The sequence below is a fragment of the Pogoniulus pusillus genome, chromosome 19, assembly GCF_015220805.1.
Source record: "Pogoniulus pusillus isolate bPogPus1 chromosome 19, bPogPus1.pri, whole genome shotgun sequence".
Lineage (NCBI taxonomy): Eukaryota > Metazoa > Chordata > Aves > Piciformes > Lybiidae > Pogoniulus > Pogoniulus pusillus.
The window spans coordinates 3,127,407-3,147,185 of record NC_087282.1 but is presented as its reverse complement, the minus strand read 5'-3'; the positions used below and the strand labels follow the sequence as shown (position 1 = coordinate 3,147,185).

The 19,779-nt window shown below is 48.8% G+C and overlaps 1 protein-coding gene and 1 long non-coding RNA gene across 2 annotated transcripts; both read left to right on the top strand.

Annotated features, from left to right (window-relative positions):
* Window positions 1–8,020: 8,020 nt before the first annotated feature.
* Window positions 8,021–10,826, top strand: LOC135183774 (uncharacterized). The gene is made up of 3 exons (XR_010305716.1): window positions 8,021–8,319; window positions 8,542–8,667; window positions 8,890–10,826. It is a non-coding gene; the product is annotated as an uncharacterized LOC135183774 (long non-coding RNA).
* Window positions 10,827–16,213: 5,387 nt separating this feature from the next.
* On the top strand, window positions 16,214–18,685 carry POU3F4 (POU class 3 homeobox 4). The gene has a single exon (XM_064158976.1). It carries the CDS (start codon window positions 16,298–16,300, stop codon window positions 17,399–17,401), a length of 1,104 nt encoding a protein of 367 aa, XP_064015046.1. The 5' UTR covers window positions 16,214–16,297; the 3' UTR covers window positions 17,402–18,685.
* Window positions 18,686–19,779: the final 1,094 nt, after the last annotated feature.

The window sequence follows — 19,779 nt, the reverse complement described above, 5'->3', positions numbered from 1 at the left end:
GGAAAGCATGTAAGACAGAACTCCTTTCTGTATAAATTCTCTGTATCCCAAATGCCAAGGCAGCTGCATTCCAAACCCATAGCTACCCAGCCCCTGGCATCCTGCCACTCCACCACGGAGAGGAGATGGAGGGGAATGGAGCTGGGTCCCTCACCTTCTCCTACCTTCCTTAAGCACAGCCCTTCTGTGGCTCTGCTGCTCCCCTCCACCCTGTGCTTAGTTATGGACATGAAAGAGTTTGCAGAGCAGACACCGCATTTTAGGTTGTTGTTGATTTTTGGATAGATCATGAAGAGCTTTGCTGCCAAATCTCCACCTTTAGAGAAGCAGACCAGGTATTAAAAGTGCCCAAGCGTGGTCATGCTGGTTAGCTGTACATCCATGCCTAGTTGCCCTCTTTTACCACACTCTTTTCTGTGTCAAAAGGCTGCTACTTCACAATGTATTTTGGACATTGAGCAAGCAATTAGACTTCACTTTCAAGCATCTTTCAACAACCAAAACCTCATTTTCCATACACCTTTTTAAATTGTCCTCGTTTTTTAATTCATTACTTAAACAGTTATCTACCCTATACTTAAGCACTGAAAAGTTATGCAGCATACATCTTACTTAACATCACTCTGTCAGTCCTAACTCTTAATATTATGATGGCTTCTTCCAGAAATGTAACTGGCAGAGGTTTACTGACACGCCACAAATCCTAATTACCTTTAAAACTCTAAATTCTATATTGACAAAAAGCAGAGGCTGAAACGCTCTTTTCCTGACAAGCTCTAAAATATCCACTGAATGCTTCTTTAGTCACTTACTCTATTAGTACATATTTCCAACACAGCCATTTCCCACACCTAAACCCTGAGAAAACACCAGCATTTAAATATGCACCAAAGGTAAAAGATAAATAAGGGCAAGCAGAGAGGCAATAAAGCTGTCTAAAGTGCTTTTTACTATGCTTGATACAGAATGACTACACCGAAGGTGACCAAAATCAAAAACTAGCACAACCTCGAAGGAAATATCTTTGGCAAACTTTTTTTGGGTTCATTCCTTGAAGTATTACTTTGCCCAGCCTTCAACTTTTGTTGGTGTTTATAAGGGTGAGGGGCACTGAGAAAATCAGAGCCACGTGGAAACACGAAACGCACGGCAAAGTGCCACGCAGTTATAAACCCAGATATTAACTACAACTGGGCTAAAGCAGATGGTTCTGGAACTTCTACCCCAGAAAAGAGTTTGAAAAACATGTGAGTGGCTCAGTGAAGTTAGTTCTGCCCAGCGCTGTGCTGTTACAAGGGGCGTAAATCAGGGAGCTCCTTCTCCTCTCCAGCACAAAGCTCCCGGCTGCTGGTTATCGGAGGCACTCGCGGATCCACGCCGAGCGCCTCGGCTCGGGGTCCTTCCTCTGTGTGGTCTTTCAGAACTGTCGTTATCAGCTTTCTGTTTATTATTGTGCTCAGTTTAAAGGGAATTTGCCAAGTGATCCCTGGACTCCAATCTTTAGGCCTGTTGTCAGGACAAATTAATTTCTGTGGAAACCCACTGTGCCTCAGATACCATCTAGGAAATGTAGGATTAATGGAGTCCCTGTACAACAAGCTTTGTAGTGTGGCTGCTGGGGGAGGGGAGCAGCACTGGGAAGTCAGAAACAACCAAAATAAAGCCTCTGCACTTTGGATTAGTGAGGAGAAATTCCCTTTTTTTTTTTTTTTTTTTTTAATGACATCAACTCACATCAATAATATTTGAACTACAGTGTGGGGATGGAATACCAACAGGCAACTTCTAACCATAAAGAACAGGCAATGGAAACTCCTCTGCCACTAAAGATGAGGGACCCGAGGTCTAATTACCAATATTTTATATTTTCCATGCTCAGGCCCATCTCCTCAGTAGGTAAAACCAGGATATTACATGAAACAGTCTCCCATGAATCTTGGTGGGAAATAATGAAACTCACTATATGATCTTTTGGAAAAGGGGTATTGAAGCTGGAGTTCCTATGGGGCAGGGTCACTACTGTGTCTCAGCTGACATTTGAGGATCTTCTTTCCAAATGCACATTATTTCATTGTTAAAAATACTCAACCAATAAAGTTCTTGCAATAAATATACTTAAAAATTACTTTCCTGCCTAGAAAAAAAAAGGTTTTTTTTCTTAGTGATGCTAAAGGAGAGCTGAATTTAGAGCTGTAACAGGCAAAGCAGTGTCTTCCTCTGATGTTTTCCTTTGAGAAGAGAGAAGAGGAGGGAAGAGGAGCAGTCCAATACATGTTTATCACTCCTTTCTCATTTTCAGGAGAATGACTTTGCTCATGGATAGAGTCAAGTTTAATATCTTGCAGTTTGGAATTCTTAGCCTTGTTCTTTTCTCTCCAAAGACAAACCAGTTGACAAAAAGTGGATGCACAAGTCCACATTCTGTATCATATTACACCTTGTGACTCCCCTGTGGAATTGAAGAGTTGCAACTCAGCTCTAAACTTAGCTTAAAGTGATACTAAAATGCCTAATGGATCACAAAACATATTGAAACAGAAAGAAAGGAGGAAGGAAGGATACTACTCCTTTAAGGTCAACACTGCAAGTAAAAATTGCTAACATGCTATTGTGATGACATTAAGCTGTTAATAACAGTGCTAATTTTACCACTGTGCATTTCTAACACCTTCTAAGCTTGGCACTGCAGATGCTGAAGCTGCTGCAGAAGGCTTCCTCAACACAGCTCTCCAGGTTGCAGATAACCTCACAACAAGCTGCTTACCACTCAGAAGGCAAGAACAGGAGCGCTGCAAGGATTCCTGGGGTTTTGGTGATACCACAGTTGATTTGGAACAGCATTTATGGAGAAGGTTAATTTTGAGTGGTAATTTTATTAATCTTAAGTTCACCTGCATATGAGAACTCCTTTCTCTTTATTCAATATTGCAAATGAGAGTATTCTTCCCTAACTAAAACATTTAATCTGGAGAGACTTTTTATATGCCAGTTTTCACTAATACAGGAATTCAATTAACTCCATAATTACAAACACAATTACCATTGAGCATTGCGTGCGAGTTGGTGGTAGCAGCTACATGGCACATACACTCTGGTTGGTGCTCTTAAATGTATCATCATCACCATAATAACAGGTCAAAACTTCCAAAGACCATCCTCACCCTTCAGGTTTTCTGCACCAGTTTAGGTGTACAAAGTAGTTTTAAAATAGGGCTGTTCACATTCTGGCCATGAAATGTTTCATTGTAGTAAGCAGTGGTATTTGCAACCACTCGGCTGGACTCCCAACTGATAGAAAGTCACCCAAACTACAACAGTTTACTTTAAATGCCAGCCTGGCCCTAATAACTCATTCCATGATGAACTCAAACACACAGCAATGGTGAGTAATGGAGCTACAGTGGTTTGTGGAAGGAGGGGAAAAAAGGAAAAATAAGAAAAAGTAAAAAAACAAACAAACAGGAAGGGGGGCAGGGAGGGAGAAAAATGGGGGGGAAGAAAACAAAAAGGGACTGGGAGGGAAATATGTGTATATATAGTGCAGGAAAGTGTACAAAGCCTTAAAACTCCAGGCACTGCCAGAAGAAGGGGCTTTAGGCAGGGAAGGCTACAAAGAATGGCCACAGCACTGCCCTGGAAGCCCTCAGCACTGGGTATGATGACCAGAGTGTTCAAAGTGGAGCTGGAAGGTCAAAAGGCAGGATCCATAAGTCTGGCTGAGGAGCTGCCTGGCAGGATGCACACAACCCCAGCTCCAGGTTGCTCTCACAGTGAGAAGGGGGCCTGGAGCTCTGCCAGGCTCAACCAAGAGCACTTCACTGTTTCTTTAGAACTGGAGTTTGTGCCGTGCGATGGGAACCTCAGGCTGGGCTCACGTTGCTTTGGGGATGTTAGGACTGAGGTGGCTAAAAGCAGAGTTCAGGAGTACAGTCATGATATGGTACTACAGAGAGGCCAAGGTGCATCTCAGTGCTCTCAGTACACATAAGCCTTCCTACAGCACCTACAGAAACACCTCAGGTAATGATCACCACCAAAAGTCCCCATTCGCTCACTGCTGTCACACAGTCTGAAGAGCTGTGACATCTGCTGTGTCACAAGCATCTATTGACTCCTCACTGATAATCACAGAATCAATGAATCACCCAGGTTGGAAGAGACCTCCAAGCTCCTCCAGCCCAACCTAGCACCTAGCCCTAGTCAATCAACTAGACCATGGCACTAAGTGCCCCAGCCAGGCTTTGTTTCAACACCTCCAGGCACGGTGACTCCACCACCTCCCTGGGCAGCCCATTCCAATGCCAATCACTCTCTCTGCAAACAACTTCCTCCTAACATCCAGCCTAGATCTCCCCTGGCACAACTTGAGACTCTGTCCCCTTGTTCTGTTGCTGCTTGCCTGGCAGAAGAGACCATCCCATCAGGGACACTGCACCCTCTGCACATCAGGCCAGGTTTTATCATCAGCACATTGCACCCTAAAGAAGGGCAAGCTACCTGTATAGGCTTGGATTGTTTCAGGCATCACACAACATAATCCTGACACTGCTTTTCCGGTGCGACTGCACAAATCTCCAGATAAGGTAGCACAGCCTAGCTCCACAAGTGTGGAGCTGTCTCTCTGTCTGCTGAAGGTTTGGGCCCATAGGTTATTACTCTAGTAAGAACCTATTTCTGCTGACACAGCAACATCTATAGCAGTCTCCACATTCAGCTTCTTTTACATAAGATTTTTTTCCCCCCCACCTACAAGTGCACAGGTGGGCAAGACTCCTTCAACACAGCAACCAGGGCTGTATCACGAGAGGTCTGTGGGTTTTAACTGCAGGAGAAATCAAGCCTTTTACTATAATCACTCTTCAAGTAATTGAAAATCAAAATTACCCATGTGGCTTCTCCAAAGGAGGAGTGAGCTGCACCCTACGGATCTGAATTCAAACCATGTTCACGTGGAGCGTTCGACATACAGAACGCAGTCACAGCTCCGTCCTTGGCGGGTGCCAGTCACTACTGTAAAACCATCACATGCATTATTTTAAAGGGGGGAGTGGGGGGGAAGGGAAGTGAAAGGTATAACAAGAACAGGGTCAAAGCACTCCCAGACTTGCCAAGGGTTAGATCTTACCGACGGCGTGAAACATTGAAGCTTTGAGGAGAAACTACAAAGGCAAATCTCTATAAATTGAACCATAAACCAGGCTTGGTATGGAAATTCACATCGCATAACAAGAGCAGTACAAATATTTCATAACATGTCAAGCCCATTGTATATATATGCTCAGGCTTCCTGCACTCCTGGCACTGTATTCACACAGACACAAAAAAAAAGGTAACTTAACAGCACTGGTAACGGGAGCTTGCCAACCCTGGGCTATGGAATCTGCATCTCAAGACCTTGGTTCAAGCTGTGGCCCCAGACAACGAATGAAAACAACAGGAAAGATGAGAAAACAGCATCAGGAGGCTCAGACCAACAAGATCCCAAACCAGCAGCCTGTAGTCTTTACCAAAGCCCAGGTGTATCACTGCAAATCAAGCCACCATGAGATGTGTTTTCTAAAACAACATCTTACTCTGCTGTGGAAGAAATTTAGCCCTTATTCCTCTTTAATATTCATAAGGCACAGAGCTACATTAACAGCTAAGTTTTAATTTCATAACCATTCTGACATTTAAGAAAGAACAGATTCCAGCTCCCAGTTTCACACTGGGGTTTTTCTTCCAGCATCACTGTGATTACTGGTTAATGTAGAAGTGATGTAAAGGCCCTAGATGCAGAATTAAAATAGCCTGGATCTATTCAACACCAAAATCTATTCTGTTGTTTTATCAACAGGAATAAACTGTCTGGAAATGAAATCTAAAGTGTTGCCTTTTCCTCTCTTCTTTCTGAAATCGAGGTGGGTTTGCTGTTGAATTTGTGCATGGGAGTTATTCTGAATATTTGAAGCAGAGGCAAAAAAAATTACCATTTAATGCTGGATGCTTCCCAGATCTGCTCAAAAAAACGAGAAAATAACAAAAGAGCAGCAACAAGCCAAATCTTCACTACTCTTTATGAAGTTGAGGACAGAGATCCCTCCTGGAAGTCACCAGTATTAGTCCCTGTGTCTGTTCTAAGGTGCTGTTTGCTGGAGCACAGGCTCACAAGGCTTCAGCTTTACAGGAAGGGCTGGTTTAGATGCAGTTTTCTTTCCTGAGATAGCTCTACAGTTCGAGCACATATGCTTGTGCATTCAGACCTCTTTTCCATAGCCTTCACTAAACAGCAATATAAAAGAGCCAGACATAGATTAAATGCTTTCAGAAATCAGTTTTAGGCTGGCATAGAAGTTAACCAGGTTGGCCTCATGACTCCAGACTAAACCCTTCCTTAGGACACAAAGAGGGGGAATATTTCATGTCTCAAGGTTTATCAGAGATAGAAGCACCACTTACAAAAAGGGAAAACATGGCAATATTTAAGGAAGTTTACCTACAGATAGTCACATAAGACATCAAAACAGCACTCATTCAGGGGGGTGGGACATTGTGGTATTAAAATACACTAAAAAAGGCAGTATCCAGCACACAACCCATCCCAACTGGGACCATCACTTTTCATTTCATGTAGTGTTGTGAAAAAATAGACTCACATAACCTACTTCCTACCCGATTACTCTCAGTATTTTACCTCTGGAAGCTTACTATCAAGACACATGACTGATAAAGCAGTAGTGACCTAGGTATTTATTCTAACAGCTAAAGAGCATCTTCCAGGCTACCTTGGGAAGAATGCAAACCAGTTCCAACAAGCGTTTCTCCAGTGCCATAATCCTGAGGAAGCTGTGCATATTTAACGCCCAAGTACTAACGTGCCTTGCAACAGCACTTTTTTTATCCCCCCCCCTCTCTGCCTAGTGTCAATAGCAGCATAACCCCAGAGCTTCCAAATAAACGTTTGCATTAGTTTGATCATCTAAATGTGCCACCCGGTAATTAAATCCAGTTTGCATGTTTAAAGTGCACACACGGAGCGATATTCCACACAGAGCCAACCGGCCCCATCTCTCAGCACTGGGAAATCCATCCCTTCATTTGTCAGAGGTAAAAAAAAAAAAAACAACAGCAAAAATACTTGGGCAAAATTCCTCCTAAATCTTTTGAAACAGTTTGTTCAAAGCCTTGACACAACGTTTTGCTCTAAACAAATTTGGAGGCAAGCCTGCGATTTTCCATTGCGGCAAATATACTCTTTCCCCGCCATGAAACTAGAACAGAGGGTCTGAGAGAAAGGAAATTATTAAGCATTCTAGTGGTTTTTTTCCAACAAAAACTAAGATAGAGGTCAATGAATAAGTATGTGCAGGCTGGAACTTAAATCCTCTGGGGTGACTGTAGGCTAATTAATAATTAATGCCAGAGACATGGTGTTTGAAATGCAGATGTGATAACTGGAGGCCTGGCAAAGCTGTTCAGAGGAAGCAGATTTGGATGCTATAGGGAATAGGCACTCCCTTGCCGGCTGGCTCTGAAAGCAGACCTGGGTGCAAAGCAGGGCCTATGGTTTAGATTATATTCCCCTCAGCTGTTAATTACCTGAACCTACTTTGAAGTTTTTCTCTTTTTATCCTCTGCATGAAAAGAGATTGGTTCAGCCAAGGGACTTGAAAAAATGATCAAATACACGGCGTAGAGGAGGGGAATAGAACTTCAGATATAAAAAAAGATAAGGAAGAAAAACACTCAGGGAAACACACAGGAACATATTAGGAAGTGCACGAGTGTGGCTCTGTGTTTCCAAGCGAGTTGTGCCGCTCCAAGTTATTGCAGCCATTAAGTAAACCCCCGCGCGCTCCATGAATAGATTTGTTAAAAGGAATCTCTGGCTCTATGTATATACTTTACATTAATTATTTGATGAAAGTACCATAGGTGATTTCCTACGCTATTTTTAATTCAATAAAGTCATTTAAACCGCCTTATGTTTGGGGCTATTTAATGAGGTGCACAACATTAACAGAATCACCAATGAGCTGTTACTACGAGGACTCGGGTTTGAGAAGGGCTAAAACGAACCCAGCTTGGGTTCCTCACTGCCCGGGAAAGGGAAAGGGGGCAGGTGCTTTCCAGCATCTCACCTCTTCAAGCCTCGGGGCGGTAGTCGGCGGCGAATTTTTGCGGCAACTGGGGAGCAAGGAGGCATGGCAGGCCCCAGCACAGGCAGGGGTGATGGGGATGAAGGCAGCAGGCAGATGCCGAGTGCACCCCGCCGAAGGACGGGACAACTTTGAGGAGCAGAACCTGAGAGCAGGGAAACACCTCAGTACCAAAACTCAGGTACCCCTCTTACGAAACCTCCGTCAGAGCGAGCGGGGCAAGCCGGGCGGGTCCTCCCGAGGCGCGGTGCGGGATCCCCGGGGCCGGTGGCTATTTGAGGGTAGCGGCGCAGACTCGCCGGGACCGGTGCGAGCTCAGCCGGCCCCAGTCTCCCAGAGCCTTCAGGGTCCCTGAAGCGGGAAAGGGGCACTGGTTTTACCCGTTTTCGCTTTGCCGTGACAGATCGTTCCCGTTTCAAAGAGTCTCCAGGGTCGCTATTTCGACGCTCTTCCCCGCTCGTTAGAGCCCGTCCGTTCAAAGGCTTCCCCGGCTAAACTTCCCGACAACTTGACTAAAACCTTTTGAAAGGTGGGGAAGGGAGATTCGTGTGTGTGTGTGATGTGGGGCTTGTTTGCTGGAGTTTTTTTCCTCTTCCTGCTTTGTTTTGGGGTTTGGGTTTGTGGGGGTTTTTGGGTGGGTTTGGTTGGTTTGTTTTTTCCCGGGAGCACAGGAGGGTGAAGCAATCTCTCATCAACTCACGGCTGCTTGCGGTTAAAAATTAATTTGAAATTGTCTGTCTTCACGGCGCAGGCGTCTCCCATTCAAGCCTATCACTGTGGGATCTCGGCACAGCTTCTCCTCCTGCTGATGCAGAGGTCTCTGCATCTCACAAAAACAAACTGATTTTACCCAGTTTCTCCTTTCCAAGCACCATCTTTCGCCGTGACGTAAGAGAAGCACGCAGCTGTATAACAGCCTGATGCAGAGGCATACACCTGCGTGAGGCTGTCCCTCCTTTGTGGAGGCAATTCGCAGTGTCGCTGAGTTATCCTCTCGAGTTTTTGTTACCTACAGCTAAACAAAAGCTTCGAGGTGAAGGTGATGACTCCGTTCCGGGGCGGGGACCACCCTGATCTCCCCCAAAACGGGCGTGGGAAGCGCATGTGATGGCGTCACGGGCGTGGGGTGGCTCAGGGAGAGCCACGCCTGGAAGGGAGAGGGGGTCTTAATGAAATCACAACATCCAACCGGTTTTCTATTAAATCCTGCTAATTTCCTAGGTGAAGGCTGTGAAGTGAATGTGAGGAAGCATTAAAAGGGAATTGAATTTGCATTCCTTATGCTACAGGCACATGTTTACATGACCTTTAAAACAGAATTAAAGCTGTATCATCAGCAGCTGTAGGCAATTCACATTACTAAGGCAATCAAATCAGAAGGCTAAACTAACTATAAAACATAAATTAAACTGATAGAGAATCATCCTAATTCACTAGGTTTACTTGCAATTTACTTATCCGCTACTAGTAATTTCTAAACAGTTTGGAGAAGAGGCAAACGGAAAATAGTTGAAGGCGGCACTCCAAAAAGGTGTTGTCCGAGGGCCAGAGATGGCTTTCCCAGGAGTTCTTCATTAGCGAGTGCAATAACAGCCTGGGCACAGTCCCCCCAAGGCGTTCCCCAAGCTCCATTAAGGGCCTACGAACTGGTACCTGCAACCTGTGTATCACTAAACCCCCGAATTTACTGGGTTTAGCACAAGCTCCCCGGAGTGCTTTTGCTCTGCTGAAGTCCCTCCTGCAAGCCGTCTGTTCTCTAAAATATGAAATATCTGCATGCCAAATAGATCTCGCGTTACAGGGCTCCCTTCTTCCCCCATCCCCAAAAGGGACGCTTTGCAATGTCTGAAGCACGATAAAATCGATAGTGCCGGGGATTTCATCGAAAGATTGCAATGCGCCTTTCCCCGGCCCTGTTCCAGGGCGGAGCGGGGCCGCCACCGGGCAGCCCCTGCCCCGTTGCCCTGGCAAGGCCCGGCCGCAGCCTCCGAGCACCCCTGGCTTTGATTTATTCCTATTTATTTCTTGCAGCCCAGGGGCTGCCTCTCCCCCTTTGATGGCGATTCTCCCTGTGCGCTTCCATTTGTCCTGGGGACTGCGCTGATTTATTGCCCGTCCGCCTCCTGATGAACTTCTCCCCCGGGAATCCCCGGGGAAAATAGAGAGGGAGAGGTGCGGGGAAGGGCTGGTGCAGCCTCCGGTAGCTTTAACCAGGTTCTGGGGAGAAAAGTGTCAGGAGATGTCAAGGGACCTCGTACGCTGGGGAAAAAGCGGCTGGAGAGGGCTCAGCCCCAGCAGCTTCTGAGAGTACTGTTGCGAGAGAGGACGACAGCGAAGCCGAGACAGATGGAAGCGCAGGGTGGGGACGACTACTGGGGGTCCTCCGCTCCAGCATACCCTGCCCCCCCGGGGTGCGCCGGGACCGGGCAGCGCCGCATCTCTATGGCCTCCAGAGCACGTCCCGGCTCGGTGGAGGCGGGGTGCAGGACCCATCACCAGATTTCGAGGCTCGGGCTTCCCGGAGAAGGTCCACAGCAAAGCCTTTGTCTGCTGTACTGACCTTGCGCCCAGCCAGGCGCAAGATCCGCCACCCACGGCCAGCAAAGGGGCTGGCGCAAAACATCACCTGCGTGGTCACGATCCCCTGTGACCAAAAGAAATCTCAAATGCCTCATGTCCCTTCACACTTTCTTGCACCGCCCAAACGCGTTTCGGGGAGAAAACATCTTTTAGCAACGCAGCCTGACCTGAAAGTTCAGGGTTTTACCATAGTTTTGATTGGCGCAACCTGAATGAAACGGGAACTAAACTTTCCACCAAGCTGTAAACATCCCGTCTGTGAGGAAACTAAGAATGAGCAGTAACATTAGTAAATGTAAATCTAGGAATGACAAGGCGCTTCAAAATGCAGAGGACGTTTAGATCCTTCCGCAGGATCAGCAGCATCTCTGGATGCTTTGCACTCTGGATGTTGCAGCTGGGGGGGAAAAAAAAAAAAAAGTATAATAATAATAAAAAGACAAAGCCCCTCAACCATACTCAACCATAAAACGACCCAAAAAAATCCCCAAAAAACTCAAACACGCTGAAATTGTTCAGTAAGCAAATAAACAACAATGCAGGTATTTGTCATCCAAGGAATAGAGCTATTTGTCTTCAATGTCTCGTTAGCCCACAGAGGTTAAACAGCCATTTAGTGCGTTTTCAAATCCAACCCACTTTCCTTTAAATAGCTCTGAGCAGAAATCTCTCCGTTCAGGAATTGGATTTGAATTGTTTCTAAAACACAGAGGCAGGATGGCCTTTGATTTGGGAAGAGAGCTGGAGCCCATCCCCTCCCTCTCCTCATCGCCCCTGTTTGCTGGGAGATGTTGGGAGGAGCGGGTGAGCATCCTTCGGAAAAAAAAAAATGCCCAAACAATAAAAAAAGCAGCGGGATTTCGGTGCGGGGTAGAACGAGAGCATTCTTGTCATCACGCTCGTTTGAATGGCACGGTGAGTAAAGTGTCTACGTAGAAGGCAAGTGATCCGCGCTGTTGTGTGGCTCCCTTAACTCCTAACGTGACCTTAGGAGCCAGAGACCGCTCGGGCAAGACACCAGCTGCGGCGGGGACACTTCACCCAGCCCCGGTTCCCACTCACCGCCCCCATTTCTCCATTAAGCACAACAAAACCCCACGTTTCATTAGGTGGATTTAACAAACGGCAAGACCGGTCCCACGGTAAAACTGCGTACTTTGGAGAGACTTCCCGCAATTGATTTTTTTTTTTTTTTAACTCTGGACTTCAAACCAACCAAATGTGCGAGACAAGACCTGCTAGTAACCAACCCAGTCGGAAAAGAGCAGTGACCTGAACAGGACATGCTAGTGCACAAATGAACGACATTCCCACCCCCTCACCCCCCCCCCAGCGACTACATTTTTTAAACACTAACAACGTGAAACAAAATTAGTAATAATAATAGTGGTAATAATAATAGGCGATTCGAGTAGAGGAGTCTCCCAAAACGCTTTGGAAACCGCAGCAGTTAGAACACAAATGCCGTTTACCTTGTGATTTTCTCTGCCCGGGACTGGCTTTATTGTCCCTGCCTAGCCTTTCTCCGGGCGCAGGACCAGCTCAGCCGCAGCAACGCTCCCTCCGTGCCGGGCTTATTACTAACGGGCTGGTGCTTGGAGAGATTTGGGGAGGGGGGGTGGGGGGGGCTACATTCAATTCATTCTTACATTAGGACTATTTGAATTTGCAATCTGTCAGTCCAGCTCCTGGCTGTGATTCTCCCTCCTCTCTCCCTGCACAGCGTTTACTCACGTTCAAGAGCAGCCAACAGAGACCAAGAGGGAGGGGGGGGGACGAAAAAAAAAAAAGGAAAGAAAAAAAAAGAAAGGAAGAGAAGGAACTAATTGAGCTTGTGTCGGTATTGGCTAATTTCTGCTAATACTCTGTAAATTCCTCTTTTCCTCCTAACCTTCCGCCCATGCAGGTTAGGCTTTCACAAAGCATCTCCGGCTATCCAGGAGCCGGTTTCCCAGCCCTGCTCGCTGAGCTGATGGGTTGCCTGAGCTTCAGCCTTAGTCTCAGCGTCTGGATATACACAATGAAAACCTTAACTCCTGGCTTCAGAAACGGTTCAATTGCCCTTTCCCAACCCCCACCCCCGTTCTGATTGACTCTGGTTTTAAATTTGCACTTGTTCCCACCAAGCGCAATCTAACTCGTCCTGTCTCCAAAGTGAACTTGTGTTGAAGGTGAAGTTTTCAATATAGAGGTCATGACACCGAGCCACAGCTTACCGCTCCGAGCTTCATGCTGTATTAAACACAATCAAAACGAACCCCTTTTAGACCTTCTCTCTCTCTCTTTTTCTTTCTTTCTTTCTTTTTTTTTTTTAATTTTTCCCCTCCCGCAGATGAACAATGGGGGGGGGGGGGGGGGGGGGGGGGGGAATCTCTAAAATATAATAAAATCAGCTCTGCCGCCATAATAAACCCGTCCCTTCCGCTTAAAGCTCGCTCTCCCCGAGATCTCTACCTATAGAGGAGCCTATAGAGCCTCTTAGAAACACAAACACACACGCAGACACGCACCCCGCGTTTTAGTTGTAGCTCTTAAAGGGGAATCTGTGGGCTCGGAGCCGGAGAGAGCCAGCCCTGCCCCGCCGCAGATGTGCCCGCCATTCCCTGCCTGGGTACCGCCGCTGCTCCCGCTGCCCACTGAGGGAAGGGACGAACGAGCCGCGCACCCGGGTTACCCACAGAAACTGGGGGTCCCGCCGGGCCAGTGGGACTCGACACAATTACAGCTCCTCCACTTCAAAGCGGGTTTTTTTCTCTATAGCGACTTCTAGCTGCCCCAAGACGGTAGGCTGCCTTCGGCTATTGTGCGATCTTTTTCATGCCAAAGATTTAGCAAGGGGGAAAAAAAGGAGAAGGGAGGAAAAAAAAAAAAAGGGGGGGAGTGGTGTTGGAAAAATAGATATTAAAGCCAGTTATTTGTTGGGGAAATCGTGGGTGTCTCCTCCAGTGTGGACGCACCCAGAGACAGAGGGTTGGAGCGCACCGTCCAAACCCCAAAACTTTTTTTTGTGTTAAACTTTAAGGGGTTTCAGTCTATGAAAAATAAGTTACAAATTCTTGCAACAGTAGCTTTGCATGTACTTATTTTTCTCCCATGTCCAGACGGGGTCGTCTATTGAATAAGGCTCTTTTATTCTGCATGGGGCAGGGGATTTGTGGCCATGGTCCCCCTTTTATTCCTCTCTCTATGGAAACCTAGATCATGGGGAGAAATATGCGAGGCTGAATAAAGAAAAGCAGCAGAAAGGACCGCTTGAGAGCGGCATCTGTTACACTTGGGAAGTTAGACTGACAGGAAAGAGCTAAAGAAACCCTCTCCAGCAGATTAGTTAGAACAGCAAGAAGATTTAACTATATGCAGATAAAAACACTTTAAAATACAGCAATATTCTCTTCTAAGAGAGCGGAGGGTCTGCTCCGCCAGGCGCGGAGTGCCGCGGAGCCGGGCTTTGCTTTAGATACATTTACAACAAATATTAAAATGGGACGTTCGGGGGTTTTATTTCCCTGCTTGAGACTTTGCCTTAATTAAACGGCGGCTCTGAACATCTATTTTCACGGGCAATGGGATTTGAAAAATCGTTTCGGAAGTTAAAGTGCAAATTAATTTTAAATAATTTAGTTACGTTTTTATACAGCGAGGCTTTTTAATTTTTTTTCCCCCCTTCCGTGGGCTTCGGCGATATTTATTTCGAGGAGCTCGTGGAGGCAGAGAGAGGGGAGGGAAAAAGAGAAAAGAAAGGGGTGGTGGTGGTGGGGAAGGCGAGCAGCCTGCTGATATAACTCGTTCCCTGCCCTCCACGTCTTCCCCCGGGCCCGGCCACGGGGCTACCGCCGCCCCTCCATCAGCAACCCCCGCTGCCAACACCGGGGCTCTCTCAGAGAGGTTCTCCATCTCCTGACCCCCCCCCCCCCCACCCCCGCCTCTCCGCTCACACACACCCCACTACCCGCAAACTTGATGTTTTTAGTAATTTTCCAAGTTGTTCCGTCCGTCCCGTCCCGTCTCCCCCCCCATTCCGGGGGCTGCAGCAGGCGCGGAACGAGCGCGGATGCGCAGAGCAGCGAGGACCTACGGTATCCCCGATATATCGCGATTTAGCCCCCCAGCCATGCACCCGCGCTGCTCTATAAGAGCCAGCAGTGCCCTTGCCCCCTCTCGCAGGCTGCGAGAAATTATTGTGATGATTATGATTATAATGAGGATGGTGCCCGGCTATAAAGGAATCAGAGGAGCGCTCACCTTATTTATATCTATTTTCTCATTTTCTTGAATTTTCTTCAGATCTGTCTTCTCAGAGAAACTAATGCCTTAATGACTTTCTGGTAGCTGCAAGCCTTCTTTTATTTCTGCTAAATATATGAAAATGTATGCAAATTTAAATCAAGCTTAACCTAGGAGCTCTTGCAATATATTTAATGGAATTTCAAACCAATAAGGGAACTCTGATGCAGTCTTCTGTAAGTGCAAATATAATTACGCAGCTAGGTTACCTCCAAAATTATGCAGGGAAAGGTCATTTTTTAACTCGGGAGCGGTTCGGAGATAGCAGGGGTTTGGCTCTCCCCGCCGCCACCACCAAGGGGCCCCGCTGCTGCCCCGCCGGGGCTCCGCGAGTGCGGGGCTCTGCCTGCCGGGCCCCAGCGAGCCGGGGGGCACGGAGCTCCCCCCCGACACCACGGCCCCCCCAGTAGGGGCTGGGGACCGCACGCGCCTTTCTCCCCTGGATTATCCCTTTTCCCCCTTGACTTTTTCCCCTGGATTTCTTCTTTCTCCCCAATTTTCCCTCCCTGCAGACAGCACTCTCGACAGGCACCAGCTGCGCACAGCGCCCATGCGCTTCTTATCGCAAACTTTGAGGAGTCACCACCGGGATTTACCGAGAGGGAGGCCATAAAGCGCTTTGGGGCTTTTGTTTTATTATTACTTGGGGATGTTCACAGTTTCGCTGCTCAGCGAGCGCCGTGGGAGCGCACGGCCCACCACTGGCGGCGGCTGCGGGGCCGGGGCAGCAGCAGGGCACCGACAGCCAAGCGGAGCGGACGCTGCGCACAGAGCAGCGGCAGAGACCGGCCGGACCAACGGTCCGCAAGCGGCGAGGGCCCCGGGGGCGCGCCGGAGGCCGGGTCAAGCTGCGCCGGGGTGGTCCCGGCGGACTGCCGCCGGGGCACCGCCGTTTAACCTCTGCCGCACAGTTCCCCTAGCGCTAATCGCTCCCCATTTAAGCCGTGCCCCGCGTCCTCCCCTCCCTCCTCGTCCGGCGCGGAGAGCGGCGCGGAAGGAGTTAAGCGCCGGGACCGCGTCGCGCCCGGCCCCCGGTGCCGGCGGAGTGATTCACTTCCTGCCTCGGGCCCGTGCGGTGCCCCGGTCCTAGCCGCCCCGCCCCTCACCACCGCGGCCCGGCCTCCTCGTTCCTCCCATTGGCCCGCGCGGCGCAGCCCCACCGGCGGCGCGCCCCCATTGGGCGGTGCGGCTGCCAGTCGGCGTTCGGCCGCTGCCCGGGCCGCCGTGCCGGTGGATGTCAAAGGCTGAAGCGGCGGCGCCGCCACAGTATAACTCGTGGGGGCTGCGCGGCGGCCATGGCCACAGCCGCCTCCAACCCCTACAGCCTCCTCGGCTCAGGCTCGCTCGCCCATGCGGACGGCGCGGGCATGCAGCAGGGGAGCCCCTTCCGCAACCCGCAGAAGCTGCTGCAGAGCGAGTACCTGCAGGGCGTCCCCGGCAATGGGCATCCGCTGGGACACCACTGGGTGACTAGCCTAAGCGACGGCGGGCCCTGGCCCTCGGCGCTGGCCGGTGGCCCGCTGGAGCAGCCCGACGTGAAGCCGGGCCGTGAGGACCTGCAGCTGGGCGCCATCATCCACCACCGCTCGCCCCACGTCTCCCACCACTCGCCCCACGCCAACCACCCGAGCGCCTGGGGGGCCAGCCCGGCCCACAGCGCCTCGCTGGCCCCCCCCGCCGCCGCCGCTGGGCAGCCCCTCAACGTCTACTCGCAGGCGGGTTTCGCGGTGGGCGGCATGTTGGAGCACGGCGGGCTGACCCCGCCGCCCTCCGCCGCCGCCGCGCAAGGCTTACACCCGGGGCTGCGGGGCGAAGGCGGCGGGGAGCACGGCGAGCTGGGTGGGCACCACTGCCAGGACCACTCGGATGAGGAGACGCCGACCTCGGACGAGCTGGAGCAGTTCGCCAAGCAGTTCAAGCAGCGGCGCATCAAGCTGGGCTTCACCCAGGCCGACGTGGGCTTGGCCCTGGGGACCCTCTACGGCAACGTCTTCTCTCAGACCACCATCTGCCGCTTCGAGGCCCTGCAACTAAGCTTCAAGAACATGTGCAAGCTGAAGCCGCTGCTGAACAAGTGGCTGGAGGAGGCCGACTCTTCCACCGGCAGCCCCACCAGCATCGATAAGATCGCGGCGCAGGGGAGGAAGAGGAAGAAGCGGACCTCCATCGAGGTGAGTGTCAAGGGCGTGCTGGAAACGCACTTTCTCAAGTGTCCCAAGCCGGCCGCCCAGGAGATCTCCTCGCTGGCAGACAGCTTGCAGCTGGAGAAGGAGGTGGTGCGGGTCTGGTTCTGCAACCGGCGGCAGAAGGAGAAGCGAATGACCCCGCCGGGCGAGCAGCCGCAACACGAGGTGTATTCCCACGGCGTGAAAACGGACACGGCCTGCCACGACCTCTGACCGGGGGCTGCGGGGCAGGCAGGACTGCGGGCGGCGCGGATTCTCCGCCGGGGCTTTAAGTTATGCGTTCCGAGAGGTGGGAGACGTGGAGCGAGGGCTCCCCGCTCCCTGCCTGGGCAATATTTTTTTCTCTCTCCGACCTTTTCCGCTGATCAGTACACGGTGTTTACTCGCAGACAAGGTTTGTTTTCGGTCTCCACTAGGACGAAGGAAAAAAAAATAAAAGGGGGGGAAAAAACGGAAAAAAAAAAAAAGGAAAAAAAAAACCCCACGGGAAAAAGGAAAAAAAAAAAAAAAAAGGAAAAAAAACCACGACAGAAAAGGAAAGACAGATGTGTGCCTATGAATAACCTTCCAGCGCCTTGGTTATATCAGCTGTATTTCAGGTGAATCTGTTTTACAATAGACTAGTTTTGCATTTTTAAAAACTTATATAGCGTTTTTAAATGTCTGAGGTGTTTTACTACAAACTGTACACAATATTTGTGACCTAATTTGTATCGAATTGATCAGGCAAAACCGTTTCTCCCTTCCCCACGCACCGGCAATGTCAGCCGGCGGGGACGGGGCAGGGCGGCCGCGGCCCTTCTTCCTGCCCCCACTCCCTGCCCCCTCCCAGGAGATGGGGTTCCCCTTCCGCGCCCGCGGAGCCCTGCGCACCCAGTTGCCGCACGCAGGGTTGTGAAGAACAGGTTTATTTGTTGCAGCTTTTCCTCTTTCCAGAACGTCCCAACATCGTAGGACGGTCGGGTTACAATCCGGACCTTCCCCCTCTTCTCGCAAGGGAAAAAAATAACCAAAACCAAACCCAAAATCAATACAAGCAATTATTTCTAAGGTACTTCTTTGAAATTAAGCATCACAAACTAAAGCGGTGGCTTCGGCCAGTGTTTTTCTTTCCGAAGAGGAGTTGGGCTTTTTGATCAGCGCCAGACTGAGAGGTCTGTAGTAAAACACCTTTATACTTCTGCGCTTTGGCTTCGGAAATCAGTTTCTCTGTATTTTGTTTCAATAGTGAAGAGGAATGAGGTGTCTCATGAATTTTGGGGGGGTGGGGGGGGGAAGGGAGGAGGGAAGGGGACAGAAAATGCCTGCATTTGGTTCATGCTGAGCTTATTTCCGCATCACAGGGAGATGCTGGGTTTGTTGAAAAGCTTATATATATATATACACACACACACACACACATATATATATATATAAAATCAACAAAACCGAAACGAATAGGGAGAAAAACAAACGAAGAGAAAGTCACTAAAATGCTAGAACCATAACCATTTTTGCGGTACAGGGATGTGCTGAGCTGTGACCACCCGTCTGTGGATGTGTGGTACCCAAGGATGGGGTGTGCGGTACCCACGTATCCCTTCACCAAGGGCGGTTGCTGTGGATGCACGGCCAAGTTCACTCGCTGCCCTCCGCGGCTGGCCAGGCTCGGGGCCGCCGGGCGCGACCAAGCCTGGCTCCCCCCCGGCACCCAGGGAACCCGGCTCAGGGCTGGGCTGGGCTCTCTTCTCACCCAGAGGCCCTCCTCAGTCCTGCTCCGCAGCTCCCTGCGAAGCCCTTTCCCCCCCCCCCTGCCCCCCCTCGGCGTTCAGATTTTTTCCTTTCGACATTTATATTTTTCAAGTATTTTTCAGTAAGCGCTTAAAAAAAAAAAAAAAAAGACAAAAAAAAAGATAAAAAAATAAACTCGACACTGAGGACCTGCCTATTTCTGCCAACTTTATAACTGTACAGTTTTGTATATTAAACGTTTTTTGGAAGTTATTAATTTAAAGAAAGATCATTTAGTTTATTCATTTAGTAACTGATGTATAATAAACGCTATTTTCATTAAAGGTTGCTTTTTTCAACTATTTTATCCAAAATTGCCTATTGCAGTTGCCAACAATTATTTATTTTCAATAAATTCCGCATTATGTAAAAAAAAAAGAAATGAAAAAAAAAAAAGGGGGAAAAAAAGGAAAGGAAAAAAGGGAAAGAAAACGGAAAGGAAAAAAGGGAAAGAAAAAAAAAGAGAGGGAAAAAAAGGAAAGAAAAAAGGAAAGGAAAAAACCGTTTCAGGAAGAAAACAAAAACCTTATAAGAGTGTTGGGAAAAAAATAATAATAACAAGACCTGGATGGCTGTTACGTTTGGTTGTCGAGCAGTTTTAGCCAAGGGGTTTATATTCACGCAATATTTTATTGTTGTAAAAGGAAAACAAATTTAAAATGTTTAAATAAACATTTTTACCAAAAAAAATTAAACAAAAAAAAAAAAAAGAGAGAAGAAAAGGGGGGAAAAAAAAAGGTTTAAAAAAAAATCCCATTGCGTTGTCTCTGCGCTGGCCGAGGAGGGGGTGCGGGTAGCGGAGGCTCTACGGTGAAGGGGCG

Excerpts from the sequence above, each read along its gene's own strand:
- POU3F4 (XM_064158976.1), top strand. The coding sequence starts at position 16,298 with ATGGCCACAGCCGCCTCCAACCCCTACAGCCTCCTCGGCTCAGGCTCG.